The sequence below is a fragment of the Leuciscus leuciscus genome, assembly GCF_965113295.1.
Source record: "Leuciscus leuciscus genome assembly, chromosome: 16".
Lineage (NCBI taxonomy): Eukaryota > Metazoa > Chordata > Actinopteri > Cypriniformes > Leuciscidae > Leuciscus > Leuciscus leuciscus.
Genome location: NC_138740.1, coordinates 14601614 through 14627271, shown reverse-complemented (window position 1 = coordinate 14627271; position 25658 = coordinate 14601614). Strand labels below are relative to the sequence as shown.

General features: G+C 38.2%; 1 protein-coding gene and 1 long non-coding RNA gene across 2 annotated transcripts in view; both read left to right on the top strand.

Moving 5' to 3' along the window:
* chm (CHM Rab escort protein) overlaps positions 1-21924 on the top strand; it is a 70211-nt gene extending 48287 nt beyond the window's left edge. Inside the window, exons 11-15 of the mRNA XM_082141288.1 lie at positions 591-654; positions 4103-4199; positions 10758-10868; positions 20917-21074; positions 21188-21924. Coding sequence (XP_081997414.1) covers positions 591-654; positions 4103-4199; positions 10758-10868; positions 20917-21074; positions 21188-21442 — 685 coding nt within the window. The 3' untranslated portion in view covers positions 21443-21924. The remainder of the gene's footprint in view (positions 1-590; positions 655-4102; positions 4200-10757; positions 10869-20916; positions 21075-21187) is intronic.
* On the top strand, positions 10877-18041 carry LOC309478012. Its single transcript, XR_014198750.1, has 2 exons — positions 10877-12936; positions 12992-18041. It is a non-coding gene; the product is annotated as an uncharacterized lncRNA (long non-coding RNA).
* Positions 21925-25658: the final 3734 nt, after the last annotated feature.

Genomic DNA, 25658 nt, shown 5'->3' with positions numbered 1-25658 from the left:
ATTGTATTTCTTACTGTGATTGGCTGGTTTCCCCAGTTTATACATAACATGTCAACATCTTTATCAATTATTTTATTTTATTTTTTTATTCAAGTTAGAAAAGTCCTTATATTAACTAAAACATGAAGTAAATGAAATCAGTCATCAGTAAATGGTGATGAAATCTGTCAGCTACAGTAAAAGCACCATAAAGCCTTTATAAAAGTGGTCAGGTTAGCTTTGTGGGACGACCCTAGTTATATTTTTCCTTTTCAATTCTCATGTTGTTCCAAACCCGTATGAGTTTCTGTGGAACTCAACAGAAGATGTTTGCAAGAATCATGTAGCTGCTCTTTCCCATACGATGAAAGCATACAGTCCTATGCAGACTTTCAAGCTCTTAAGTCCAATATTTGCCACATATTTCACATAGTCCATCCATCCATCCATCCATCCATCCATCCATCCATCCATCCATCCATCCATCCATCCATCCATCCATCTTTTCTGAATAATCTCCTTCATAATAAATGTTCTCTGTCTCTAATGATTGTTCTTGTTCCTGTTGGCCTTTTCTTTTGTAAGGATTTTAATTGTCTTCTGTTTCACAGGCAGATATCTCGAGCAGTGCTCATCACGGACAGATCTGTGCTGCCTTCAGAATCTGATCAGCAGGTGAGCTTGCTTACTTTCTTGCTTTTGTACAGGCATTTGTTTGTTCGGTACTCTTTATTTTAAAGGGATACTCCACTTTAAAATGAAAATTCTGTCATCATATACTCACCCTCATGTTGTTTCAATCCTTTATGAATTTCTTTCTTCTGATGAACAGAAAGGAAGATATTTAGAAGAATGTCAGTAACCAGACAGTTTCTGGTCTCATTGACTTCCATAGTATATATTTTTTCCTACTATGGAAGTCAATGAGAGGGTGAGTATATGATGACAGAAGTTTCATTTTAAAGTGGAGTATCCCTTTAAGGTGACGTAGTTCCACGTTACTACATGTACTTAATATAGTAATAACAGTAAATGATGCATACTTACAAGTGACTAACCCTAAACCAAACCCTATCCGTAACTCTATAAGTACATGTAGTTAATAAATATTACTCAGTACTTACTGGAGTAAGTACAATGTAACTATGTCACCTTAAAATACTGTTTATTCTTTCATTTGTTCAGTTTTTTTTTCATTTGCTTGTTTTTTCTTTTCTTTATTTGTTAATTTGTTTGTTTTTCTTTTTGTTTTGATTATTAATTTGTTCTTTCTTTTGATCTTTTGTTTGTTCATTCTTTCGTTTTTTTATATATTAATTTGTTCCTTTGTTCTTTCTTTTGATCTTTTGTTTAATTCTTTCAGTTGTTTATACTTTTGTTTCTTGTTTTGTTTGTTGTTTTGTTTTAGTTTCTTTCCTTCTTTTGTTCATTTGTTCTTTCATTTTTTTATCTTTTGTTTTTCTTTCATTTGTTCACTCATTTGTTTGTTCATACTTTCATAACGTTCATTTATTCATCTTTAAGACTTTAGACTTGAACCTTTTATTGACTCATTAGGGGCAAGTAGTTCTGCAGAATGGAAATTACCAACATATAAAAGACTGACAAATACGCAGCATCAAAATACATGAACAAAATAAGTCATTCAAATTAAAAATCTACCTTTTGCTATTTAAATGAAGCAAAATTATAGCACATGGTACAAATGAAAGTGTGAATCTGTTGGTCTTAGCTAAAGGGACTCAAAGTCTGGAATGCATCGTTAAGATGATGAGATGTATCAGATATAATGTATTTCACTTTCCTAAGCACATGCTTATTAAATAACTCTGACAACCCAGGTAATTTCACTCCTAGCACTGTTCTCCAGTGCATTTTTAATTTTTAGAGAGGCAAACCAACAAATAAATAAGAATGTTAAAACCGATTCAGTGTATGCCTTATAAAAGACAGTCATCAATGTCTTGAGTGTTGAGTTTGGCTGGCTTCCTTGCTGACTCATCTCACACAGACTGTCTGTATTCATTTAGAAATGTAACATCAATTATAGAACATAAATACTTCAACCAGTTCAATGGGTTGGTTGTTAATAATAGTAGATGAGGTTGCTATATGATTACGCCAGAAATCAATACACATATCTTTGGTTTTACTGACATTCAGATTCTGATGTTCTTTTTTATGTTCTTTTTTTGTTCTGTTTTCATTCTTTTGTTTGTTCCTTTTTCTTTTGCTTGATCTTTTGTTTGTTCATTTGTTGTTGTTTCTTTCGAGTTTTTTTCTTTCAGTCTTTCTTTTGGTTGTTCATTTCATCTTTCTTCCTTTCTTTTTCATTTTCTCCTTCTTGCATATCTCATGCACATTTAACTTTCTTCTTTCCTTCCTTTCTTTTTTCATTCTTCTTGCATATCTTTTCTTCCTTCCTTCTTTTCTTTCTTTCTTTTTCTTTCTTTCTTTCTTTCTTTCTTTTTCATTCTTCTTGCATATCATTCATTCATTCATTCTTGCATATATTTCCTTCCTTTTTTCTTCCTTCCTTTACTTTTCATTCTTCTTGCATATCATTCATTCTTCTTGCATATATTTCCTTCCTTCCTTTTTTCTTCCTTTCTTTTTCATTCTTCTTGCATATATTTTCATTCTTTTTCTTTTTTCTTTTTTTTCATTCTTGCATATCCACAAGCACATTATTCTTTCTTTTTTTCATTCTTTCCTTCTTGCATATCACATACTTATTTAACTTTCTTTCTTTTTTTCTTTCTTTCTTTTTCTTTCTTCTTGCATATCATTCATTAATTTTTTCATTCTTTCTTCCTTTCTTTTTCAGTCTTCTTGCATATCCACATGCACATTTAAAGGGCATTGACCCATCTCTGCTGTGTGTGTTTGTGTGGCACGTTTCTTGCCAGCCTTGCACTTTTGCTTTTCAACTTGTATTGCATTACATCTTTTTTATGCTGCATATCACATTTGGATGGATTCTTGGAACACGTCCAAGATTCGGCAGGCATAGAAGCAACAAAACATCAGAGCCGATTTGTGGGATCGTTACAATAGTTTTGACATCCCGTTCTTGAGCGTAACATTCTAAAGTGAATTATGAGAGGAAAAAATAACCAGTTCAATGAAAGGACAGTAATTCTGTTTGCTGTTACCGGTTTAGAATTGGATAAATAAATGTCTCCAATGCGAGAGTGGACGGCGACATGCAAGCGTCCTCTTAGGCTAATTTGAGTGCTGTCCACCAGAGTACAGGAAAAGGAAGCAGAGTGATCAGAACACCTTCTGAATCTCGGCCCAATTTGCTCTCCATCAGGAATTCATGCTTGAATATTCAAAGCAGATCAGGAGAGGAAGGAAAAGTGGGTGTAATTTATGCTCATTAGCCTGGGCGAACAGAAATTAATATCAGCGTCTTGACACGGTGTGGAAATGGAATATTACATGACTGTGTGTGACAAAACGTAATTAAATATTCAGGCTGGTTTTAATTAGCCGTTCGTCCTTTGGAATGACAGTCGCCAAACGAGCATTCTCTTCCTCTTTAACACTTTTCTTGTTGGCACACTTGTCTTGTTGCACTTGGACTTGATTAAAAAGCAGTTTTAACCCAAGGACTGTATGAAAATATTGTCTGGATTGTAATAACAGGATTATATAGATCCTGTTACACAGGCACAAAATGTAGCTAATAGGTTTTACCTCTGCATTATCCTCTAAGACGTTTACATACATGCCATTATTTACTTGACACTCACAATTTGGGTAAAATACCAATTTTTCTTTTCTTTTTCTTTTTTTTTGTGCTGAAATTTCTTCATTTCATTAGCTGTAGAATTCTGCACTATGCTTGTTGTGACAGGGTAAGTTGGTGAATGATATGTCAGTCATATATCTTTTATGTAAACTGTAAGATGTAAATCAGGGTTGTCCAAACTCGCTCCTGGAGAGCCACTGTCCTGCGGAGTTTAGCTTCAACTTGCCTCAACACCACTGCCTGCCTGCTTAGCTGGTTCAGGTGTGTTTAATTGGAGTTGGAGCTAAACTTTGCTGGACAGTGGCCCTCCAGGAGCAGGATTGGAAACCCCTGATGTAAGTTGTGTGTTTTCTGTTTTATTGGCAGATCTCTTTGGTGACGATTCCTCCTCTGGGATCTTCTGCACCAGCTGTGAGGATGGTGGAGCTCTGTTCCTCCTCCATGACCTGCATGCCTGGCACCTGTGAGTTACACATCCACCACAGTCACGCAACACTCTTGCCATGATCACACATCAGTTATACATTCACAATAATCATATGGTAAATGCATTTTGCCCCATGTTGCGCACAGGTCAGGTGTTGTAACGTGACACTTAAGTTTCAACCTTGTTTGCTGACTTTTCAAAGCGCGGCCAATTATTTCCTAACAATTTGCAGTTGTCCCTTCTGCCAGTTCTAAAATTTACCAACAACCTTGTAATGATAGTGTGCAATTTCTGTTTTCAAATATTAAGTCTATACAAGCCAAAAGTGGCCATAGTCTTTTATGATCACCAGAGCTGCAGAATATTGTAAAATATGATTATAATTTAAAATAGCTGTTTTCTATTTGAAAATATTTTAAAATGTAACTTATTCCTGTGACCAAAGCTGAATTTTCAACATTATTACTCCAGTCTTCAGTGTCACATGATCCTTCAGATATCATTATAATATGCTGATTTGCTGCCCAAGAAACATTTCTATATTATTATTATCAATGTTGAAAACAGATTTTGCTTCTTAATATTTTTGTGAAAACCGTGATACTCATTCAAAAGTTTGGTGTAATATTTAAAATAAGAATATTAAAGAAATTGCATTGCATTAAATTGATCAAAAGTGTCAAATACAGTAAAGACATTTATAATGTTACAAAAGAATTCTCTTTCAAATAAATGCTGCTCTTTTGAACTTTGTTCATCAAAGAATCCTGAGAAAAAAAAAAAAGAAAAAAAAAACATGATTTCCCCCCCAAAAAATGTACCAGCAAAAACGGTTTCAACTTAGATAATACTAATAATACATGTATTTTAAGCAGCAAAATTTGAGTTAATTCTGAAGGATCATGTGACACTGAAGACTGGAGTTATGATGCTGACATTAAATTTGATCAAATAAATGCAGCCTTGGTGAGCATAAGATAACTTATTTAAAAAAAAATCTGAATCATTTCTAACTTTTTCATAATAATTAAATAAATGCTTCAGTTTTGCATTGTTTTACAAAACCAGTATCAGCGACCTTCCAATAATTGTCACAGTGATGCACATTGATAGTCTTTGAACACAGCCAAATGTCAAAACTGTCCTTCAAAACACTCAGTTCACCACCCACCTCCGTGATGACTCCATCATTAACTCCATTGTTATTTATGAAAGTTATTGTGTTTGTTACACTGGCCCTATTTTGCTATCAATCATCGTGAAGGGGATCAGGTGGAGATGGTGGAGTGGTCTTGGCGCAGACCCCAGTGACTGACTCCGTCCTCACGGGGGAATGAAAAGCTTAATCAGCGGAACTCCACTTCCTCTCTCTGGGAATTGAGTTCAGGGGAAATGATAGGAAGCTGGATCAGAGCTATCGTTTGCTTTTCTATAGCCCGATCCCACAGGGAGATGGATCATAGTCATTCCTCTTTAAGTAATGCACTTCTACCTGAAAGCATCCTTCGCAATCAGCGGATGATGATGACCGTGACAGACATGCGTTCGCGGGAGAAGATGGTCTTTATTTATCATTAACCACTTATGACAAGACTGTTTTACTTGCGCTGCTGGTTGTGTTGGATGTGCTTTCAAAACCAAGACCACTGATTGTAGACTTTGAAGGTGAAGTGTGCAATTTTAAGCCACTAGCGGCACCAAACTGTGTTGCAAAAAATATGGTTGAACAAGCAGATATTCCTGATAGTCCTCGGCCCCAGATTCAGCCTCTTCACATTACATTGTGGGAATGTTTTAAAGGGGACCTATTATGCCCTTTTTCAAAGTCTTGATTTTGTTTTTTTGGGTCTACTAGAATAGGTTTTCATGCTTGGATGTTAAAAAAAACACCATATTTTTCACATATTTGACATTGTTGCAGCACCTCTCTTCCCAGTCTGTCAGTAACACTCAGTTTAGTTCCGGTCTCTATGAAGCCCCTCCTTCTGAAAAGCGCAATGTGCTCTGATTGGTCGGCTGAGCCAGTGTGTTGTGATTGGTCAACCGCTACGAGCGTGTTTGGGAAATGCCACACCCCTGACCTTAACTGCGAGTTTCAACACACGACTAACGCAACTCAACCAGGCCTTTAGTTTGTATATGCCTTGGGCAGGAATTATTTAAATGAGGAATATTATGACTATTCGTTCTCGGAAGAAAACTCAAGACTACAATCAGGGAGTTCAGAAACTGTGCTTAATGATATAGACAAAAACTCCCTTTGCACTCCAAACAACTTTGTGCTTTATAGCTTTGCAGACCTTTTTCATGCTCAAACAACAACATTACACAATAAAAATAAAGCTGAAAATGTAAATAGAAAAAAAGAAAAATCATATTAGGACCCCTTAGTATACCCTAAGTATTTAAAGATGAATATTTTAACAAATACATACATACTTTACCTTTTAAAATCAATATAAAATCAGGAATAGGCCCCATACTTTCTTCATACAACAATTTGCCTGATTTTACTAAGTCCCTTTAAGCTTCAATCAGAGGATATTAGTTAATGAAGGACTTAAAGTGCCCCTATTATGCTATTTTAAAGGTTCCTAATTTTGTTTTGGAGGTCTCCTACAACAGGTTCACATGCTTAAAAGGTCAAAAAACACATTCATTTTCTCATGATATAAATTGCAGCATCACCTCCTTTCTCATAGTGTCTGAAACGGTTTGATAGATAAAGCAGTTTGTTGATGGACATACACTTGTTAATGCTGATAGAGGCATCTCATAATGTACGACAACCTGAGTAAAAACGTATCACTGAGAAATGTCCTGCTCAAGTCGTCCTTGCAATGGAGGTTCGGGTTGAACAACTAGTTCTTCCAATGTCTCATCATCGGACTCACGCTCAAATTGATAATCGACACTAATTTCTACCTTAATTTTGGAGATTCAGTGTGAAAATATGAATTACAATACAAAAATGTATTACAAATTTTAATGTTAGTTTTGATTAATCACAATAAATTACAGAAAAAAAATGTGTTTTGGGGTTTTTTTTTTCTTGGATCCATGTACTCCACATATACTGTATGTTCATGTAACAAACAAATAAAGAACAAATATTGTTTATTTTCTTCAAGATTCAAATCAGAATATTACATGTCCATTACTGGATATATTGTGAATCCACCTGTACTGCAAGTGTTCACTTTTAACTATCCAGGACTTTTTAAAATCAGCCCCCGGAATGTCTTTGGCAGTGGAGAGAATCTTTTTCAAAACTCTACGGTGTCCCGTGTGTTTTTAGAGCCTTTAGTGAAGCTGCTCCTCCTGTCCCACTGGAGATGCCTACATCTGTGCACCTCTCCACTGTGTGACACGGAGCCTGTGTGCCGCCCTGAGCTGCCTGCACTCGAATTGTTCTCTTTGATCCTCACGCGCACACACTCCCACGTAACACAGACCACAGGAAGGCACATCGGAGAAGTAATGATAAGCCTGGAAGTGGTGTGTGTGAACTCTTGGGATTACCCATGACATTTCTACACATCCCACTAGTAGAACTTCTCAGACCTTTATGAGAATTGAGATTTGTTGTTATGATTTTAATTTTGGTGCCCGTTTCTTCTTTTCCCCTCTGGATCACTTTCAGGGCTACTTTCATGGAAGGCCAGAGTCTTACTGTAGTTCTTCTAAGATTAGGATGTTAGCCCAGTTTGTCATACTTGTTTAAAGGGGCTTTATGTATTTTTTTATTTTACTGTAGTAAGGCATAAAAATACCATAATATGTTTGCAGGTATTTAGGAAAAAGCTAAAGCCAGTTATTCTACTTTGTAATGTGCGTTCTGTGGTGTTGTCAAAAGTCGGTACTGAAATTTAGAAAATTTGACGATACCACCATTTCCCTCTAGCATTTTGAGCGCTGTTGAACGGATTCTTAAACACCACTGATTGGCCATTGTGTTGACGCGCTCAACATATATAGCCACCAAAATTACCCGGAACAATTTGTCCCAGGAACGTTTTTCCCCCCAGACCTGTTGCTGTCTGCGTTTGCATCACGGTCTAAAGTACCGTGAAGATTAGGCAAATTAGTCCGGTGATGTAGGATTGCGCATGACTTTCCAGTTCCCTCTGGATTTCGTCCTCCGCATTTAAGTTTAATAAAGCATGAACCTCGTCGTCGGTCCATAGGTCGTATTTTTAAAACTCCATTGTTGATTCGAATAGCAAACAACTCTTACTGCGTGCACCGCAACAGACTTTTAAAAACGGTGGTTGAAATAAAATGCTGTGTTGAGTCAACCAATCAAAATGCTGCATGAACTCAACCAATCAGCTAGCCTGGCAAGCCAGACCTACATCAAGATGTTTAGTCTGGCAACTCCCCATAGACACGGCTTAATCCGATGGGCGGGATAAACGGCTGTCTTTCAAATTCCCTCTGCACGCAATAGGACAGCGCTTCAACCAACCAGAGCGTTTTCCCAACAGCGGAGCTAACGTTAGTTGATAGATTCAAGTTTTGCCATATCTGGTCGGCAAAACGACGAACACATCTTCCTTTTTTTAAGAATGACTTAAGTGCCGTTCTTTGCTCTTTTCTCAAAGAAAAGCTTAACTCCAAGTCCTCCAGAGTCGCGGACAAAGCCGATTCGAAAGATGTTCGCCAGCAGACGTCATTCTTTGTTTTCAAGTCGCAGCCAGGTAACCGTCGCAACTCTGTCGTCATTATGTTAAGCCCGCCCCGCATACTCTATACGCGACGTGATTGGCCTGACCCAATTTAGGTTTTTGCAGCTCCAAAGTCTATGGAGAGTTGCTAGACTACCCTGGCTGCAAAATACATTTTGCTGCCGCTAGGGTGCGTCTAGATTTCTAGGCTACCAATCAGCATGTTCAGTGCCCAAGTCCCACCCCCGAAAGTTCCTGAACTTTGAAAAAGTACTACCTTGCGAGCAGGGACTTACTGGGGTGGGGGATTTTTACCCGGAACTTCATTTAGACCCTGGTTCCTGTAGTCGAAATACCACCCCAAAGTCACTAGTTACTGGGGAAGGTTCCTACGGTGGAAACGTGGCTTATGTCTCTGACTGGCCTTTGTGTTCATGCGCTCAACATTTATGTCTGTGATAGGCTACAATGATCAACGCTTCAGCGCTCCAAAACCTAAATAGACACGGGATATGTGATCTAAATGATCACAGATACACATGGAAGCATTTAAAAAACAGGCATCTATCATCTATATATATAATATATCCACTGATTAACGGATCCGCTGATAGATGCCTGCTTTAAAACGCTCCTGTGTGTATGTGCAAGCGCTTGGTAAAGAGCGTCAAAGATGTCTATTTACAATATGTTTTTGAACCGTTGATCATTGTTGCCAATCACAGACATATATGTTGAGTGCGTGAACACAATGGCCAATCACAGACATATATGTTGAGCACGTGAACACAATGTCCAATCAGAGGTTTTTAAGAATCCATTCAACAGCGCTCAAAATGCTAGAAGGAAATGCTGGTATAATTTTTTACATTTCAGTACTGAGTTGGTAATGAAGTCAGTACTTTTAACAACACTAGTTACAACAGAATAGTATTTAATAGTATTTCAACACACCCTGTGTTGCCGGGTGGGGGAAAACAGCGTATTTAAGCCATGGAAGCCAGCAATTGAACTGGGTCAGAGATCACAGATTCCTTAAAAAAAATTAAAAAGCCTCTGCATCCATCTATACAGCTCAATGAACAGAGGCATATTAAAACACCGATATATTATCTGACCAGCTTACAGTGTAAGGCTTGTCACTTTCCATTGTCAATTGCGCTCGCTTCTGTTGCGTGTCCTCAATCTGGCAACCCGCGTGAACATCGAGTCTGAGGAGGGAGAAACGACTCTCTCCAATATTTTGAATTTGGACTGCAGTACCCATTTCAGCCACTAGCTGTCAATATTACATACTGCACCTTTAAACAATTTTAAGCTTTTGCCAGTAAAGTGAGCATGCTCTGACATGTTGCCTAATGCAGCTTATATGCAGGCAGCTTGAGTTCTGATCCTGTTAATTTATCAAAGAAAATTGTGTCCTGATTGTTATAATGAAAAATTTAAGCATTAAAAATTAAAACTTGCCTAGAAAAAAATTGTGTGTGTGCGTGTGCACACTGGTTGGATGACCTACATTATGAGTCCTTATACTGAAGTGTGTATTCATGTTTCAGGCTACATTATGAGGACATGCCAATGTCTTTGTAGTTCAGAACGCTAAATAAACTTCTGTGATGGGTATATTTAGGGTTAGGGGCTAGAAAATGTCAGTAGCTCAATATAAAAACCATTACGCCTATGGAATGTCCTCATAATGATAGAAGTACCTGTGTGTGTGTGTGTGTGTGTGTGTGTGTGTGTGTGTGTGTGTGTGTGTGTGTGTGTGTGTGTGTGTGTGTGTGTGTGTGTGTGTGTGTGTGTGTGTGTGTGTAGAAATGGCAATGGAATTTTCCAAGAAAAGTTTTTCTGAACAATGTGAAACCAAATGTACAGATTAAGCCCACCTTAATTGTCCTAAACTGTCTGTTGTGGTCTCTTTTAACAGATTTGGTCCACTTGAATTGTTCATCCTCTGGTACGGCCCAAGAAGATCTTGCTCCAGTTGTATCTCAATTGTTTGACGTTCCCGCCATTCCTGGAGAGGAACCTTCTGGAGGTAAGACCTGACCCAGCTCTTTCACTTCCAATTAAAACTCCCCGTCATTTAAACCCATTAACATCTTCGGTCCTTTTGCGCATCGACCTCCGATTGCACATACAGATCCGCTATACGTCCTGCTAACAGTACTTAACTAACCTTGCCGCCCGTGTCAAAGAGAGATCATCTCTTCCTCTCTTTATAGAAAGATCTGGTATTGCTGTGACATTCAGCGAAGGGCTTACATGGAGACGTTATTGGCGATAACAGTGATTGATATTGATGGTGGTGTGGCAGGCAGGGGCCAGGCGCTGCTCCCATTGATTCCCATTATGCTCTGTCAGGGTCTGCTTGGCTCCTTCAGAGTGAATCTGAGCACGACCTGTCACATACGACCTCACAATCTACCTTCAGATCATAAGGGTGGAATCACATTGTGAGTTTGGAAAGATTCGATAAAAAAAAAAAAAGGATCAGTTTATGTTAGTTGTACGCAGGTTGGTGATAGTTGTGGTAAAATGTCTGTGTAGTAGTGAAGTTTTTTTCCAGACACTTTTGTTTTCCTAGGATATCCTCTCTCTTGTGTTATTGAAGTGGTGTTGAGATGCATGATTCATTTTAGATGGTTCATTCAGATGTTTAATGTTTCAGTGTTATTAGTTGGGTTCAGTGTAAATTCAGGCGTTTCAAATAGGGCTGGCAAAAGATTAAAAAAAATAATTACATTATGTGCTGATTAATTAATCGAATCAATCTCAATTAACCGCATCTGAGAAAAGACAAGCGTTGGAATGACTTTTTCCTCTGTGAAAGGATTGCATGATTTTGGGGGAAAAACCTATTGCGATTTGTCTTATATTAGTTTTTTTATACTTTTCTTATAAAGTATTACTATTGTAATATTTCACTGTAAAATAAAAAATAAGAAAAATAATACACCTGTAAAATTCAAATACTAATATTTATGGCTTTCTTAATTTCTTCATGTTCAAACGTTAAACTATTGAGGTTTTGATTTCCAGTAGTGCTCACTGCAGATCCAAATGGGTGGAGCTTGACCTAGTCCAGCTCCACTTCTGTGAATTACCCTAAAATCTTCTCTTTGGTTGACAACAGCTGTTTTATATGCTCTTTTCAAGACAAGTTTGGGAAGATGGTTGGCACATTGGTTTTGCATTCCCAAATGCACGTTATAAGCGATCCATACTCCGAGCACATGTAGAAATGAGACATGATAACAATAATGTGACACTGATAACTCCAGATCATGAGCTGCTTGTGTGTAAAAGAACACAGTGCCGCCCTTCACTTTTTAAACACGCAGTGCATATATTTATTTAATTAAACTGCAGCCTTTGCAATTTAATAATTCCACTAAGCCTTGTTATGATTTCATTTTGACAAGTTTAGCTACTAGTCTAGTTTGTAGCTGGACTTGATTTCATTTCTTGACACTGATCCTTTCCTATAGCTTCATGTCATAATTGACGATTCCTAAAATGTGCCAATTTATCCAAATTTGTGTAATAACAGTGTCTTGACTCCAGAATAAGTGTGATGGTAAGATGACTGTATTTCATGGCTGTAAGATCAAGGTCATCAAGTCCACGGCATCTTCAACCTTCCTCACTCCATCTAACAAACTCAATCTCTCTTTATCAGCCATCATCTCCCCACACCTTTAATCTTTATCACTTTCCCATCATGCACATACTCTCCTTTCAAGCATTGCCTTTTTATATTGATTCTTGTTGTGAATTTAAGTACTTCTGCGGTTCAACAAAATAGAAATGTTATAATTGTTTCTTTGTGTGTGTGTAAGCATGTGTGCTCAGGTGCGTGGCCGGCACAGCGGAGGGTGCGAGACGCGGGGCCCCGCTGGGTGACACACAGCCTTTTTATCACAGGAATGAGCTAGTACTATTTTAATTAAAATGTCAGAACAAATACTGGCAGAGGTCTTGAGGATGAATCGCTAGATAAGAAGAGCAGTGGGCCAGAACAGGTCAGAGAGACAAAGTCACCTGGGTAGATCTTCATTCATCCCCATGGTCAAAGCGGTGTGTGTGTGTGTGTGTGTGTGTGTGTGAGAGAGAGAGAGAGAGAGAGAGAGAGAGAGAGAGAGAGAGAGAGAGAGAGAGAAGAAAGAGAGTCTGTTTAGATCATGATGGCGCCAAATGGAACAAATCAACAGCAACTACTGAAGATTTCCTTAGGGATTCTGAACCCATCGAAAAGATCAAGGCTCATATATGACCACGTGTAGACTAGATAAAAACAACTCCAAACACCTTAGCAACTACATAGTAATGCCCTGGTAACCACCGACAACACCCTTTCCTCATGGCCCTGTTTACACCTGGTATTAAGATGAGTTTTGGTCGATCAGATCACAAGTAGACGAGGGAGACACATTCCTGTTTACACCTGGTGTTTTAATCCGTCTCTTTTGTCCACTTTCAACCACTTCTGTCCTGATTTCTTCGAGGGGAGGGTCTATGGGCGGGATCATGTATGAGCTTTTACAGATCGTTCAATCTATTGGATGAAATAAGCTCACGCGATTTACATATGTACATGAAAAGAGACAACGAAAAAACACACAAAGAACATCAGCTTTCATTTCTGGTCTGGTAGCCGCTAGACCACACCGAGTGCATGTTAGAAATCAGGAATGGTAAGATAACATTGTGCTTGGTATGTTTTTCGTCTTCAAACCAAACTTGGGTCTCCATCTGACAAAATTTGAATCCAGTCTGGCTAGCGTGCATCCCATAATGATTACACATTAAGTCAGTAGGCAGAGAGTAGGTGGTCTTTTTTGTCTGTTCAAACATATTCAACCAACTGAGCATCTACACTATGAAAGCAATCCGGTCGAATGCATTTTTTATTCCCTCTGGAGGTGGTTGAAAGTGGACAAGCTCAAAGCGTTTTAGACCCCTTTTACACCTGTATTTAGTGTCGTCCACTTGTGATCTGATCGACCAAAATGCTTAATCTTAATACCAGGTGTAAACAGGGCCCATGATGGTGAGATTTGCATGGGAAAACACTCAAATTTTTCTCAGTGTACAAATGTATTTTCTTACATTTACATTTAATAATTTAGCAGACGCTTTTATCCAAAGCGACTTACAAATGTGGAGAGCAATAGAAGCAATCAAGCTAAAAATAGGGCAGCAGTATGCAGTTGCTGTGACCAGTCCTAGTTAGTCCAGCACAGTACACGTAGCAAGGTTGTTGTTGTTTTTGTTTTTTTGGAGATATAGAACAGTAAGTGTTAGTATTAATGGGTCAAGTGTTGCCGAAAGAGATGTGTCTTCAGCAGTTTCTTGAAAATGGCTAAAGACTCGGGTTGAGTTAGGCAGGTCATGCCACCAGCAGGGAACAGTCAAGGTAAAGGTCCGTGAAAGTGATTTTGTGTCTCTTTGGGATGGTACCACAAGGCGCCATTCACTTGCAGAACGCAAGCTTCTGGAGGGCACATAGGTCTGAAGTAATGAGTTAAGGTTTACGGGTGCAGAGCCATTGGTTGTTCTGTAGGCAAACATCAATGCCTTGAATTTGATGCGAGTGGTGATTGGCAACCAGTGCAAGTTTATGAAGAGAAATGTGACGTGAGCTCTTTGCGGCTCCTTAAAGACTACTCTAGCTGCATCATTCTGGATCAAATGCAGATATCTGACAGTGCATGCTGGAAGACATGTCAAGAGAGCATTACAGTAGTCCAGTCTGGATAGAACAAGAGCTTGGACAAGAAGTTGTGTAGCATGCTCCGATAGGAAGGGCCTGATCCTCCTAATGTTGTATAAGGCAAATCTGCAGGACCGGGCAGTTCTATAAATGTGGTCTGTGAAGTTCAACTGATCATCATTTAGAACTCCAAGGTTCCTGGCTGTCCTGGATGGAGTTATGGTTGACGAACCCAGCTGAATGGATAAGTTGTGATGAAGTGTTGGGTTGGCTGAGACCACAAGAAGCTCTTTCTTCACAAGGTTGAGTTGAAGTGTGGTGGTGCTTAATCCAGCAAGAAATGTCTGTCAGGCAGGCTTAGATGTGAGTAGCAACTGTCGGATCCTCTGGTTGGAATGAGAGGTAGAGTTGTGTGTCATCAGCATTGCAGTGATAGGAAAAACCATGTTTCTGAATGACAGATCCTAGTGATGACATGTAGATGAAGAGAAGTGAAGAGAAGAGAAGTGGTCCAAGCACTGAGCCCTGAGGCACCCCAGTAGCTAGATGTTGCGACTTAGACACCTCACCACGACACCCTGAAGGACCTACCTGAGAGTTAAGACTTAAACCATTGGAGTGCAGTTCCGAGATGCCGTTCGTCATGAGGGTTGACTGGAGGATCTGGTGTTAACTGAGTCAAAAGCAGCAGACAGATCCAGCAGGATGAGTATTGAAGATTTGGAAGCTGCTCTTGCCAGTCTCAGAGCTTCAATAAGCGAGAGTTGGGCCCATCTCAGTTGAGTGGCCACTTTTGAAACCAGACTGGTTATTGTCCAAGAGGTTGTTCTGTGCAAGAAAGGTAGAGACCTGGTTGAAAATGACTCGCGAAATCTTGAAATCTAAGATGTTGTGAGTTAAAGGGTTGTAGAGGCTATTGGGGTTTTAGTGTGTGTGTGTACTGAGGCAGTGTGCCAGTGTGTGTTAGAGGGTGGCAGTGGTTTTGGAGGTTTGCAGCTGCAGGCATGTGTTACCCACCATCAGGAGAGCTGTTGTATGCTAATCTGACATTTGTCACATCTGGGAACATGTGTGCGTATGTATGACCGAAAGAGAGCCACTGCTTCGTCTGGCTGTCGGCCCAAACACTTGCATACTTACAGATACTTCAGTATAATTTTTAAACTTAAGATATAAGATTATACATAATAACCAAACATAAATTTATATAAAATAGTATATTTTATACAAAAGTTAATCTTCGAATTTCACTCACTTTGAGTAAACATTGAGTCATTGGTTCAAGCGAGGAATGAAACCCCACTCAGGGCTCCAGACTAACTTTTCCACTTTCTCAGTTGGTTGCACCAGCATATGATTTGGTCACACCTTTTTTTTTTTGCTACATGCCATGGGATTAATCAATGCTGATGAATAGTGGTCTTAATCTACCCTAGTTTTGCACTGATGTAAAAAGACTGACAGTGACACAAGACCTCATGTTAGCGTTAGTTAGAAAAATGTTTTAATCTTTTAACTCTAAAAAAAAAACTATTAAAAAAACATGTAGCCTATGTTCTTTAATGTTTGATTATAATTTTACTGTCTTCACATAGGGATTGGAATTGATAAGATTTTATCAATATCAATGCCACTGACGATTCTGCTTATCGATCTGATTCTTTAAAGATTCTCTTATCAATTCTTGATAGCACTGTGTGGAAAAATGTAGTCATATGCTTTTCAAAAAACAAGTGGTTTTATTTATTTTAAAGCTTAAAACTGTATTTTTTATGTAATTTATGTATAGAACTTTATTGTAAAGTGATACTGATTAGTTATACACCGATTCAGACGTCTCCTGAGTTCACTGTTGGAAAGATCAGTTGTTTTAACCATTCATTAAAATGAATCGGTTCAAAGGAGTCATTAGTTCGCGAATTGGACGTGTCATGCACGTTGTGTGATTATCCCAGCAGTTAGGACATGGACATCCAAGATTTCTGTCAACACAGAAAACATTTCATCACTGGATAGTTTTTTTCGTTTAATTAAAGTGTTGTTTTATGTCAGCTGAATGTCCGGAACGCTTTTCAGAGAAGATAAGGAAACTTATTTAGCACAATTCACACCCAGCGGTAATTCTGGAAAAAAAAAATCTCTGAATGCTCCACATGAAACTTTGGTCTTCCGACCTTTTACCACCGTGTTGATTTATTTTGATTAATATGTGCGAGGGAGAGAGAGCAAGACAGCGCTTAGTTTGGAGACGTTGAAGTCTTGTTTACACTTTCGGGTGGCTCCGAAGAGAGAGAGTGTGCGCGCGCGCGTCCGTCCGTCTCTCTCTCTCTCTCTCTCTCTCTCTCTGCTCGTTCGTTCAGTTATAAACATGTCCTGTCACAAGCGCAGCAGTTCATCTACATTACTCACCGATCAAATAAGACTTTGGCGGGACAAAAATTCACTATGGCGGGCGCTAAAACGAGTTCAATGCAGGAAAATTCATGCGTGAATTTAACTGAGTAGTAGGCTACATGACCATGCACTCGCACAAATGCGACCACATACAATTTTAACTCGCACATTCTCAAAAAATGGTCGCAGTCTGGAACCCTGCCACTGCAGTGTGTGTTGCTCAGAGACACGCAACGCTTGATTCTGCTTTCACATCATTTGGAACTAGTCTTGTTCGGAGAGCAAAAGTGCTGTCAAATCGATTAAGTAAGGAATAATTGATGACGGTCCATTGAATTATTAGAAAATAATGCACACCTGAGGTGGTGATGCAGCTACGACGCGAAGCAATGCTGTGCATTGCTTTCTAATAATTCAATGGACCATAGTCAATTATTCTGCTTATACTACAGTTACTACACCTGAAGACATTGTTCAGAACTTCAGATGTTGTATTTCAAGACATTTGTTGTAGGCTGTAAGGACCTTTTAAATAACTGAAATCATTTGGCGTAGTGAAGTGATATGGAACTGTAATGCGGTCAAGACCTGCCTGGAACTACTTGAGCCATACACTTCCCTGAAAATAATGGCACACCTTAGAACGTTAGTCAACCAATAAGATTCAAGTATTCAACAGGCCCTTAGTATAAGATGTTTTATTGTATTATATTATTATTGTTTTATGCATTTATATATCATTATAAATAATATTTTTTCAACACTTGGTTATTCTTTACCCCTCCCAGTTTCTCTGTGTCCATATATTATCTAGTCGCATGTTCTTGGCTGTCTGGACTCTACAATAGAAGAGATTCTTTGGCAGTGTGTGTTCAGTGTTTTGTGAATCAGTGACCCGGCAGCATTCAGAGGAAAGGATGGGTGGTGTATTTGAAGCGGCGTTAAACATTGATGCCGCCACACCTCGCCCCCTCGCCAAATTAAGCAAATCACCGGGCCACTCCGGGCAGGAAAAGGAACACGCGTCATAATTGTGTGACATTTGGGTAATGACCGTTCTGACATTTCAGACTGACACCTTCTCCCTCTCGCTTTTTCTAGCCTTTCTTTTCCCACCTTTTTGCGGCAGAGGCTCGTGTATTTAAAGGGTAATGATACAGACTGACAGCTTTACGCTTTAAACGAACCAGCGAGACACACGCACACACACTCTTGAGATTCTCTGCTCTTCTGTTGGACCATAGAGCCCGTCTCGCCTAAGATGTCATCAAAGGAGAAGAAGAAAAAGAGATTAGATGACCCATGTCATGCAGCCGCTAGCAAAATATTAACAATGATTCATCTCATGATAAATCAACGTCAGTCTTTTAAAGCTGGCATAAGTGGTGTATATGAGGAAAGTGCCATTTTTGACAATATTATTCCTACTTTTGTCTAGTTGGCCTAACTAAAGCAGTCTGCAGTCTTACACCAGTCTAGAGAGGCATGTAAAACAAAACTGAGTTTGATTTGTTGCTCAGCATGTTGGTCTGTTGATCTATTCCTGTCTAAGTGTGCGTTTAAAAATCTGAACAGTAGACAAGACTGTTAATGCGTCTGAAATTAAATACTTCCCTAATATATAGTATGCGAAAAACAGTATGTGACAAAGAGTAATATGTCCGAGAAACAGTAGAATCTTCTGCCGAGAGACTGAAGTGTGCATTTGATGGACACTTTATTATCCCATGAAGCCGTGGGAGAGGATTTATGAGTGGAAGTGAAGCAACGCAACGGACACTGGGAGGTCATGTGACAGAAAAAACATGGCGGATGTAGTACGTCCACATTTCATTCATACTAACCATATTCATTCTATTATAGAGTGTACTTTTTTAACGGCCGCAAAGTAAATTCAAATGTAGTACCTACTCGCACAGTACACGATTTTGTATGCAGTGAGTATGGCCTTGTTTACACCTGTTACACCTATTAAGATGTGTTTTGGTCGATCGGATCCCAAGTGGACGACGCTAAATACAGGTGTAAACGGGGTCTAAAACGTTTTGAGCTTGTCCACTTTCAACCACTTCCAGAGGGAGTCGAAAACACATTTAACCGGATTGCTTTCATAGTGTAAACGCTCATGTGGTCGAATGCGGTTCAAACCGCCACAAAAGACCACCTACTGAACTAATGTGTAATCATTATGGCGCTAGCCAGACAGGATTTAAACTCTGTCGGATGGAGACCCAAGTTTGGTTTGAAGACGAAAAACATACCAAGCTCAATGTTCTCTCGCCATTCCTGATTTCTAACACACACATACAGTGTTCTGTGTGGTCTTGCGGCTGTCAGAGCAGAAATGAAAGCTGATGCTCTCAGTATGTTTTTCTGTCGTCGTCTTTCTCGTTCATATTTGAATTGCACAAGCTTATTTTGTCCATTAGATCGAAAGATCTGAAAAAAACTTTTATTTACCCACACATAGACCCTTCCCTTGAAGAAATCAGGACAGAAGTGGTTGAAAGTGGACAAAAGAGACGGATTAAAACACCAGGTGTAAACGGGAATGTGTCCCTCGTCTACTTGTGATCCGATCAACCAAAACGCATCTTAATACCAGGTGTAAACAAGGCCTTGGAGTCAAAAGTGTCTACAGGCTTTCCATCAACTCATCAAATGCTTTCCGCTGTCCTTGGTGCTGAAAGTATCACTGTACGTTTCATATAAAAAAAACAACACCAACATGTCATCTTGCTGTCATTTGTTTTGTTACAAACATACTGCTATTGTGCGTATGGAAGCACCTCACATTTAAACTAGGATGCAAACTCCCTCATTTGCATACATTTTTGTAATGTACATTTTCAAAATCTTTCCACAGCCTTGTTTTTTTTAATCTTTTTTTATTCTATTTTTAATATTATTATTTTTTCATATATAATATTTATTTTCAATATTAATAAATAATACATTATATATAGTTATGTTTAAAACTATATTATATAAATAAATTATTATTATTATATAATATCAATATAGTTTTTTTTACATGTTTATTCAGTGTTGACATGATCAATGTACAGTGTGCCTTCCTGAGGGAAATAGAAATACAGTCATTTAACAGAAAATCTTCAAAATATTGTGTGACATGAGTTTTGTTTCAAATAAACTACAGAAACGACTCCAAAGCAAAAAGGATAGTGTACAAATGATAACGTACATGCATAAATGTTCCCAAAATTAATAATGAATAAATAAAAAGGACTGAGTAGCAATAATAATACCAATTATAAATATAATATTGGTGGCTTGGTTAGACATAATTATAGTTTTTTATTATTAATATGTTATTTTATAATATTTAATATCAAAATTGGTATTAATGATATTTCTTATAAATGAATTGGTGTTGATTTCTTTCATATAAATGACACAATAACACTAGAATCTTTGCCCACATAATCCTAACAACCCAACATTAATACATTTCTACAATATTTTGCATTCGCATGTTAATTTATTAAATATTAAAATGTATTTTGCTAATTTGATTGAGCATAGTACTTTCGGCTCCCAAACATTTGACCAACATTTTTTTTTGGACCTCATATATTCCCGATATATAATTCCAATGGATTTTCCCTCAAAATCAGTGCAGAACATATGGGAAAAGTGCATAGGTTCCATCTAGGTCAGGAGTGTCCAGTCCTGCTCCTGAAGGACCACCGTCCTGCAAAGTTCAGCTCCAACCCCAATTAAACACCTGAACCAGCTAAACAAGGTCTTACTAGGCATACTAGAAACTTGCAGGCAGTGGTGTTGATGCAAGTTGAAGCTAAACTCTGCAGGACAGTGACCCTCCAGGACAGTGATCCCCTAATATAGACTGACCCAGGCTTAATATTTGTAGGAATTGTCAAGGCAAGACATCTAAAATGCATTAAGACATTAAAAGACAGTAAAGAAATGACTGCTTAAACATCCCGTGCAGGTTTCGAGGAGAGAAGCAAGCCTGCAGTGCTGTGGGTCATGTACTTCAACATGAGGGACACGTCGGCCCAGGACAGCAGCAGCTACAGCCTGCCGAGCAACGTTCACGTCTGCACCGGTCCCGACAGCAGCCTGGGCAGCGACTACTCCATTAAACTGGTGAGTCCAGCAGAGGGAGGCAGACACTACTTTCTATGGATCAGATATTGCCTCTAGGCTAAATTATAGGATGTTTTATTATTATGATTATTATTATTTCTGTTTATTTCCAGGCTGAATCAGTGTTTCATCATCTCCTCCCGGATGAAGATTTCTGTCCGCCTGCACCCAACCCGGAGGACATCATCTACGACGGAGACGGCCCGCAGGCCGAAGGGTCAGGGTTTGATGAGAGCAATAACACAGAAGAGGATAAAAGCCAGGCGGAGGAAGAGAAGAGTCCATCGACTGAGAGCTCTGGACCTGCAGAGATGGACAGTGTTACCCAGGAGACACCGCTGGACACGAGCCCACCCTCTGAAGAATAACCCCTTTAGAGACTTTTCTTCATTTCCTCTACAATCACCATTTCACTGAGCATATGGAATCCAAAATACATAGTCTCAAAACCCAAGTTCTCATCAACCCTTTTTATATATTTTATGTGCCTTTCTTTTTGCACTTTCACACTCAGTACCCTCTACAATATTTTATTTTGACCGGTTACTGTAAGCGGTTTATGAATTTTTTCTCCAGAATGTATTCATATATGTATTCACTATTTTGCATGTTTCAAGCAAGGTGCCTATTATATATTCTACAGGAGGACAAACACACTGATATTGGTGAGGAGCTGCTGATTCAAACTTTCTCAAGATTCATTTGCCAAGAACTTGTATTTCAAATGTTTTTTTAAATGCTTTCGTGTCTCAAGTCTGTTTTGCGTCATCACATCCATAAGTATTTGTAATAGCTATATATGTATCATGCAGAAAGGGTTGCTGGCATTAAATATTTAATTGAAGATGTATTTTAGTGTCATGTCTGCAGCATTATTTGTGTGTGTGTGTGATAATATAAATATATATATATATATATATATATATAGATAGATAGATAGATAGATAGATAGATAGATAGATAGATAGATAGATAGATAGATCTATCTTTGATCACCAAAATTACATATCTTTCCTTGAAAAAATGTCTTAATGCCTTAAAATAGCTTTAATGTAACTTTACAACTTTGCTTTATTTAGTATAGGGTTCTATGAATATGCAAATTAGCCCCGCCTCCACTCACTCACACCAGCTCAGAGATCCACTCGTTGTCGATCACACGTCGACCTGATTGGTTACAATGTAGTTTGTGACGTCAGAAACAACAGGGATTTCAAACCGAGTTTTTAAGACTGTTTTTGATTCACTGGAGTTTTAAGAAGAAAATACTCAGCAATGGTGATGACTTATGAATTTACACATGGTTTGTCTTAAAGCATATTAAAAACACCACATAGACAAATACTTGAAAACTTGATTTTCACCACAGGGGGACTTTAAATTAGCTGGAGATGTTAATTCCCTCCATCACCACAACAGCATGTATTCTTAATATTATCTTCATATCTGTTCTTTCATATGAATGACACAGTAGCATTCCATGTATACAATTTGTACCAACAGAATCCTAACGCCCATCATTCTAATACATTTGTACAAATTCTACGCATTTGCATGTTTATTCAGTTTTTTCAGCACCTAAACATTAAACTCCATTCACTAAACAGAATTCCCATAGATTTCCTCTGAGATACATTTAAAGTGCTCATCCACCCTGCAGTATTGGACTTGACATCGTCTGTCACTGCGAAACTCCAGTGTAAACTGTGACGCCGAGCATTAGTGATGCTCTCTGAGTGCAGTTTACCTGTTCTAAAGGCGATGTGAGAGAAGGAGCACAGTTTGATGACATTTGGTTTGCACTGCCATGGATGAACAGATGGCTCATTATGGTCGTCCCTCACAGCGCTTGCTGTCTTTGTTTCCGTGGAACTTGATACGGGCTCTGCTGAGGGTATTTACCCGTTCTGGAGGGGAAGAATTACTGCTGAACACATGGCCCAGGTTAGTCCCAGACCAGAGGAAGTGTGCTGGTTCTTTTAGGCGGCTGGGAGTAAAGCACACCCCTGACAGCACTGACGAGTGTTTAGAGTCAAGTCAAGAGTGATGTGTGTCACATATAAACCAGTCTTAGGTTTAATGTACTCAGTTTGTAGGATGCACGTCGTGTAGGCTTAGAATGCAAAATGCCATGTATTTTGAAGCTGCACTTTAAGCTCCTGATCATGCGCTACTTTATCACTATCCTGTGATAAAGCACTACTTTATTTCAACCCTGTGAATGTAATTTGGGAATTTAGATGCATACATTTAAATATATGACTGAGTTGTGCCTGGTAATAAATCATACAATTTAAATAAATATTAATAACTAAATAATATTAATGTTTTTTGTCAACCCTGTTACAAAATGTTCAAGGTTTGAAGATCAGTGCAAAAATGGAGTTTATATCATAACAGAGCTGAACTATCAAGCTAGATTAATTTATTTGTGGTTAGTAAGCCTGAGCCCTGACCCTAAAGTACTACTTTATTTCAACCCTGTTACTGTAATTTTAGAATTCATACATACATTTGAATGGATGCCTGAGTTTATTGTGCCTGGTGATAAATCATACATAAAATTGAAATAAATATTAATAATTTGTGCAATTTTTATTTGGAAAATCATGTGGTTTGTGTCAACCCTGTTACATAAAATATGTTTCAGGGTTGAAGATCAGTGCAAAACATTTTAATAATGGCCTCAGCTATTAAATATCATTGCACAGGTTGTTCTGGTGATTACTAGTTCTGGTAACTATCAAGCTTGATGAATGTATTTGTTGTTAGTAGCCCTGAGCCCTGACCCTAAATCACTAGTTTATTTTAACCCTGTTACTGCAAGTTTGAAATTCATGTAGTGTATATAAATTTGAAAAATGAAAAGGTAACTGGTTTATTGTGTCCTTGTAATAAATCACACATCATTATTTATTGAAATATAAATAACTCATGCCGTTTCTCTTTAAAATGTGTTTTGTGACAACCCTGTTACAACCAAAAATGTTCTAGGGTTTAAGATTAGCGCAAAAACGTCCAATAATGGCCTCGACGCATTATTTTGAAGCTGCACTGCAAGTTCCTGTGATCATGCACTGCTTTATCTCTGTCCGGCGACAAAGCGAGGTTTTATTTCAACCCTGTTACTGGCATTTTGGAAACGTCCAATAATGGCCTCACAGCAAGTATCACTGCACCACATGGTATTATTCACAGGCCGTGTGCTGGAGATAAAAAATGGTGTTTATCCCATAACAGAGTTGAACTATTAAGCTTTATGAAGCCAATGTAAGTGTAAACATAATGAAATTTTTTTTTTTTTTTACTTTTAGAGAAACATACTTCGGTTTCAACCACAGAGCCAAAAAATAATGCAGTTCCTTTGATCAAACCATTTTAACAGAGTTGAACAGAACATGGGGAAAAAACGAATGCCGCATTTTCTCTAAAATATGAATATCGCATATTTTGTATATAATTATTTTTTTTTATTTTTTTTTGTAAAAGCAAAAAAAATATATAACTCCAATAATTTCTTCCTTTGCCTTTGCTCAAATCTCTCAAATAATGTAAGTTCACTATATACAGTTCATTCATGAGGACACACAAATGATATGATTTTCTGAGAGTGACCTACTGATAATTTCCCTCAGCCGAGACACGAGAACCTGAGATCTCAAACATGCCCTTATTTAGGTTTAAACCTATTGAGTGTCCATATCTGCTTCATGCTCTGTGATCGATTTCCTCAATTTTCGTAATTTCATGACAATCCTTTATCTCCAGCATTTTGGTTTCATCTCATTGTTTTGGGGGGCATGAGATTATTTTCTTCTCTCTTGAGTGACCTGCCTGCTCAATAGCATCATTGGGAATCAATTTTCTGCATGGAGAGTCTTGACATTCAAACGCAAAAGGGTAGAATGTGCCACAGGCAAGACACCTAGCGGGAGCCGTGCTTCTCGGCACTACGGGGTGCATTCAGTCAGGAATCTTTAGGGACTTACTCTGAGGAGTTGTAAAATGTTTCTCAACAAATTGAGGATTGAGACATTTTTTTAAAAACCTAGCAGATGCCTCTGGCTACCTCTGATTTTATCTTTAAGAAGATCATTTAATAAGGTGCTTTCTAGAAGTGTAAGAGAAAGGACACTAAGGATGCTTAGACATGTCTAGATGACCCATATGCTCAATACAAGAGCAAGCATAATAAAGATGTTTAATAATTTTCAACAAATCATTAAGAGTTCAATGGTGTATGCCATGGTGTATGACAGTTGATGCCACGTTTTATTCAACGGAAATTCATCTTTGTGCGTGTTTCAAGTCAAGCTGTAATTTTGTCAAGTTAAGCAAATCAAATTAAATGTTATTTAATTGTAAACATTTAGGATACATGATTTATTCCAGATTTTTTGAAAATTGCATTTACTACATCTTTATATTTATCCCATGCTGTTAAACATAATTCATCGATCATTTATCTTAAATGAGAAGAAACATGTAAAAATGAAAAAATAAATCTAAAAGTGTTTTTTTTTTCCAAATTCCAAAGTGTCAAACGGCTGAAGAAACGCCGATTTATGTCTTAATAAGATTCAG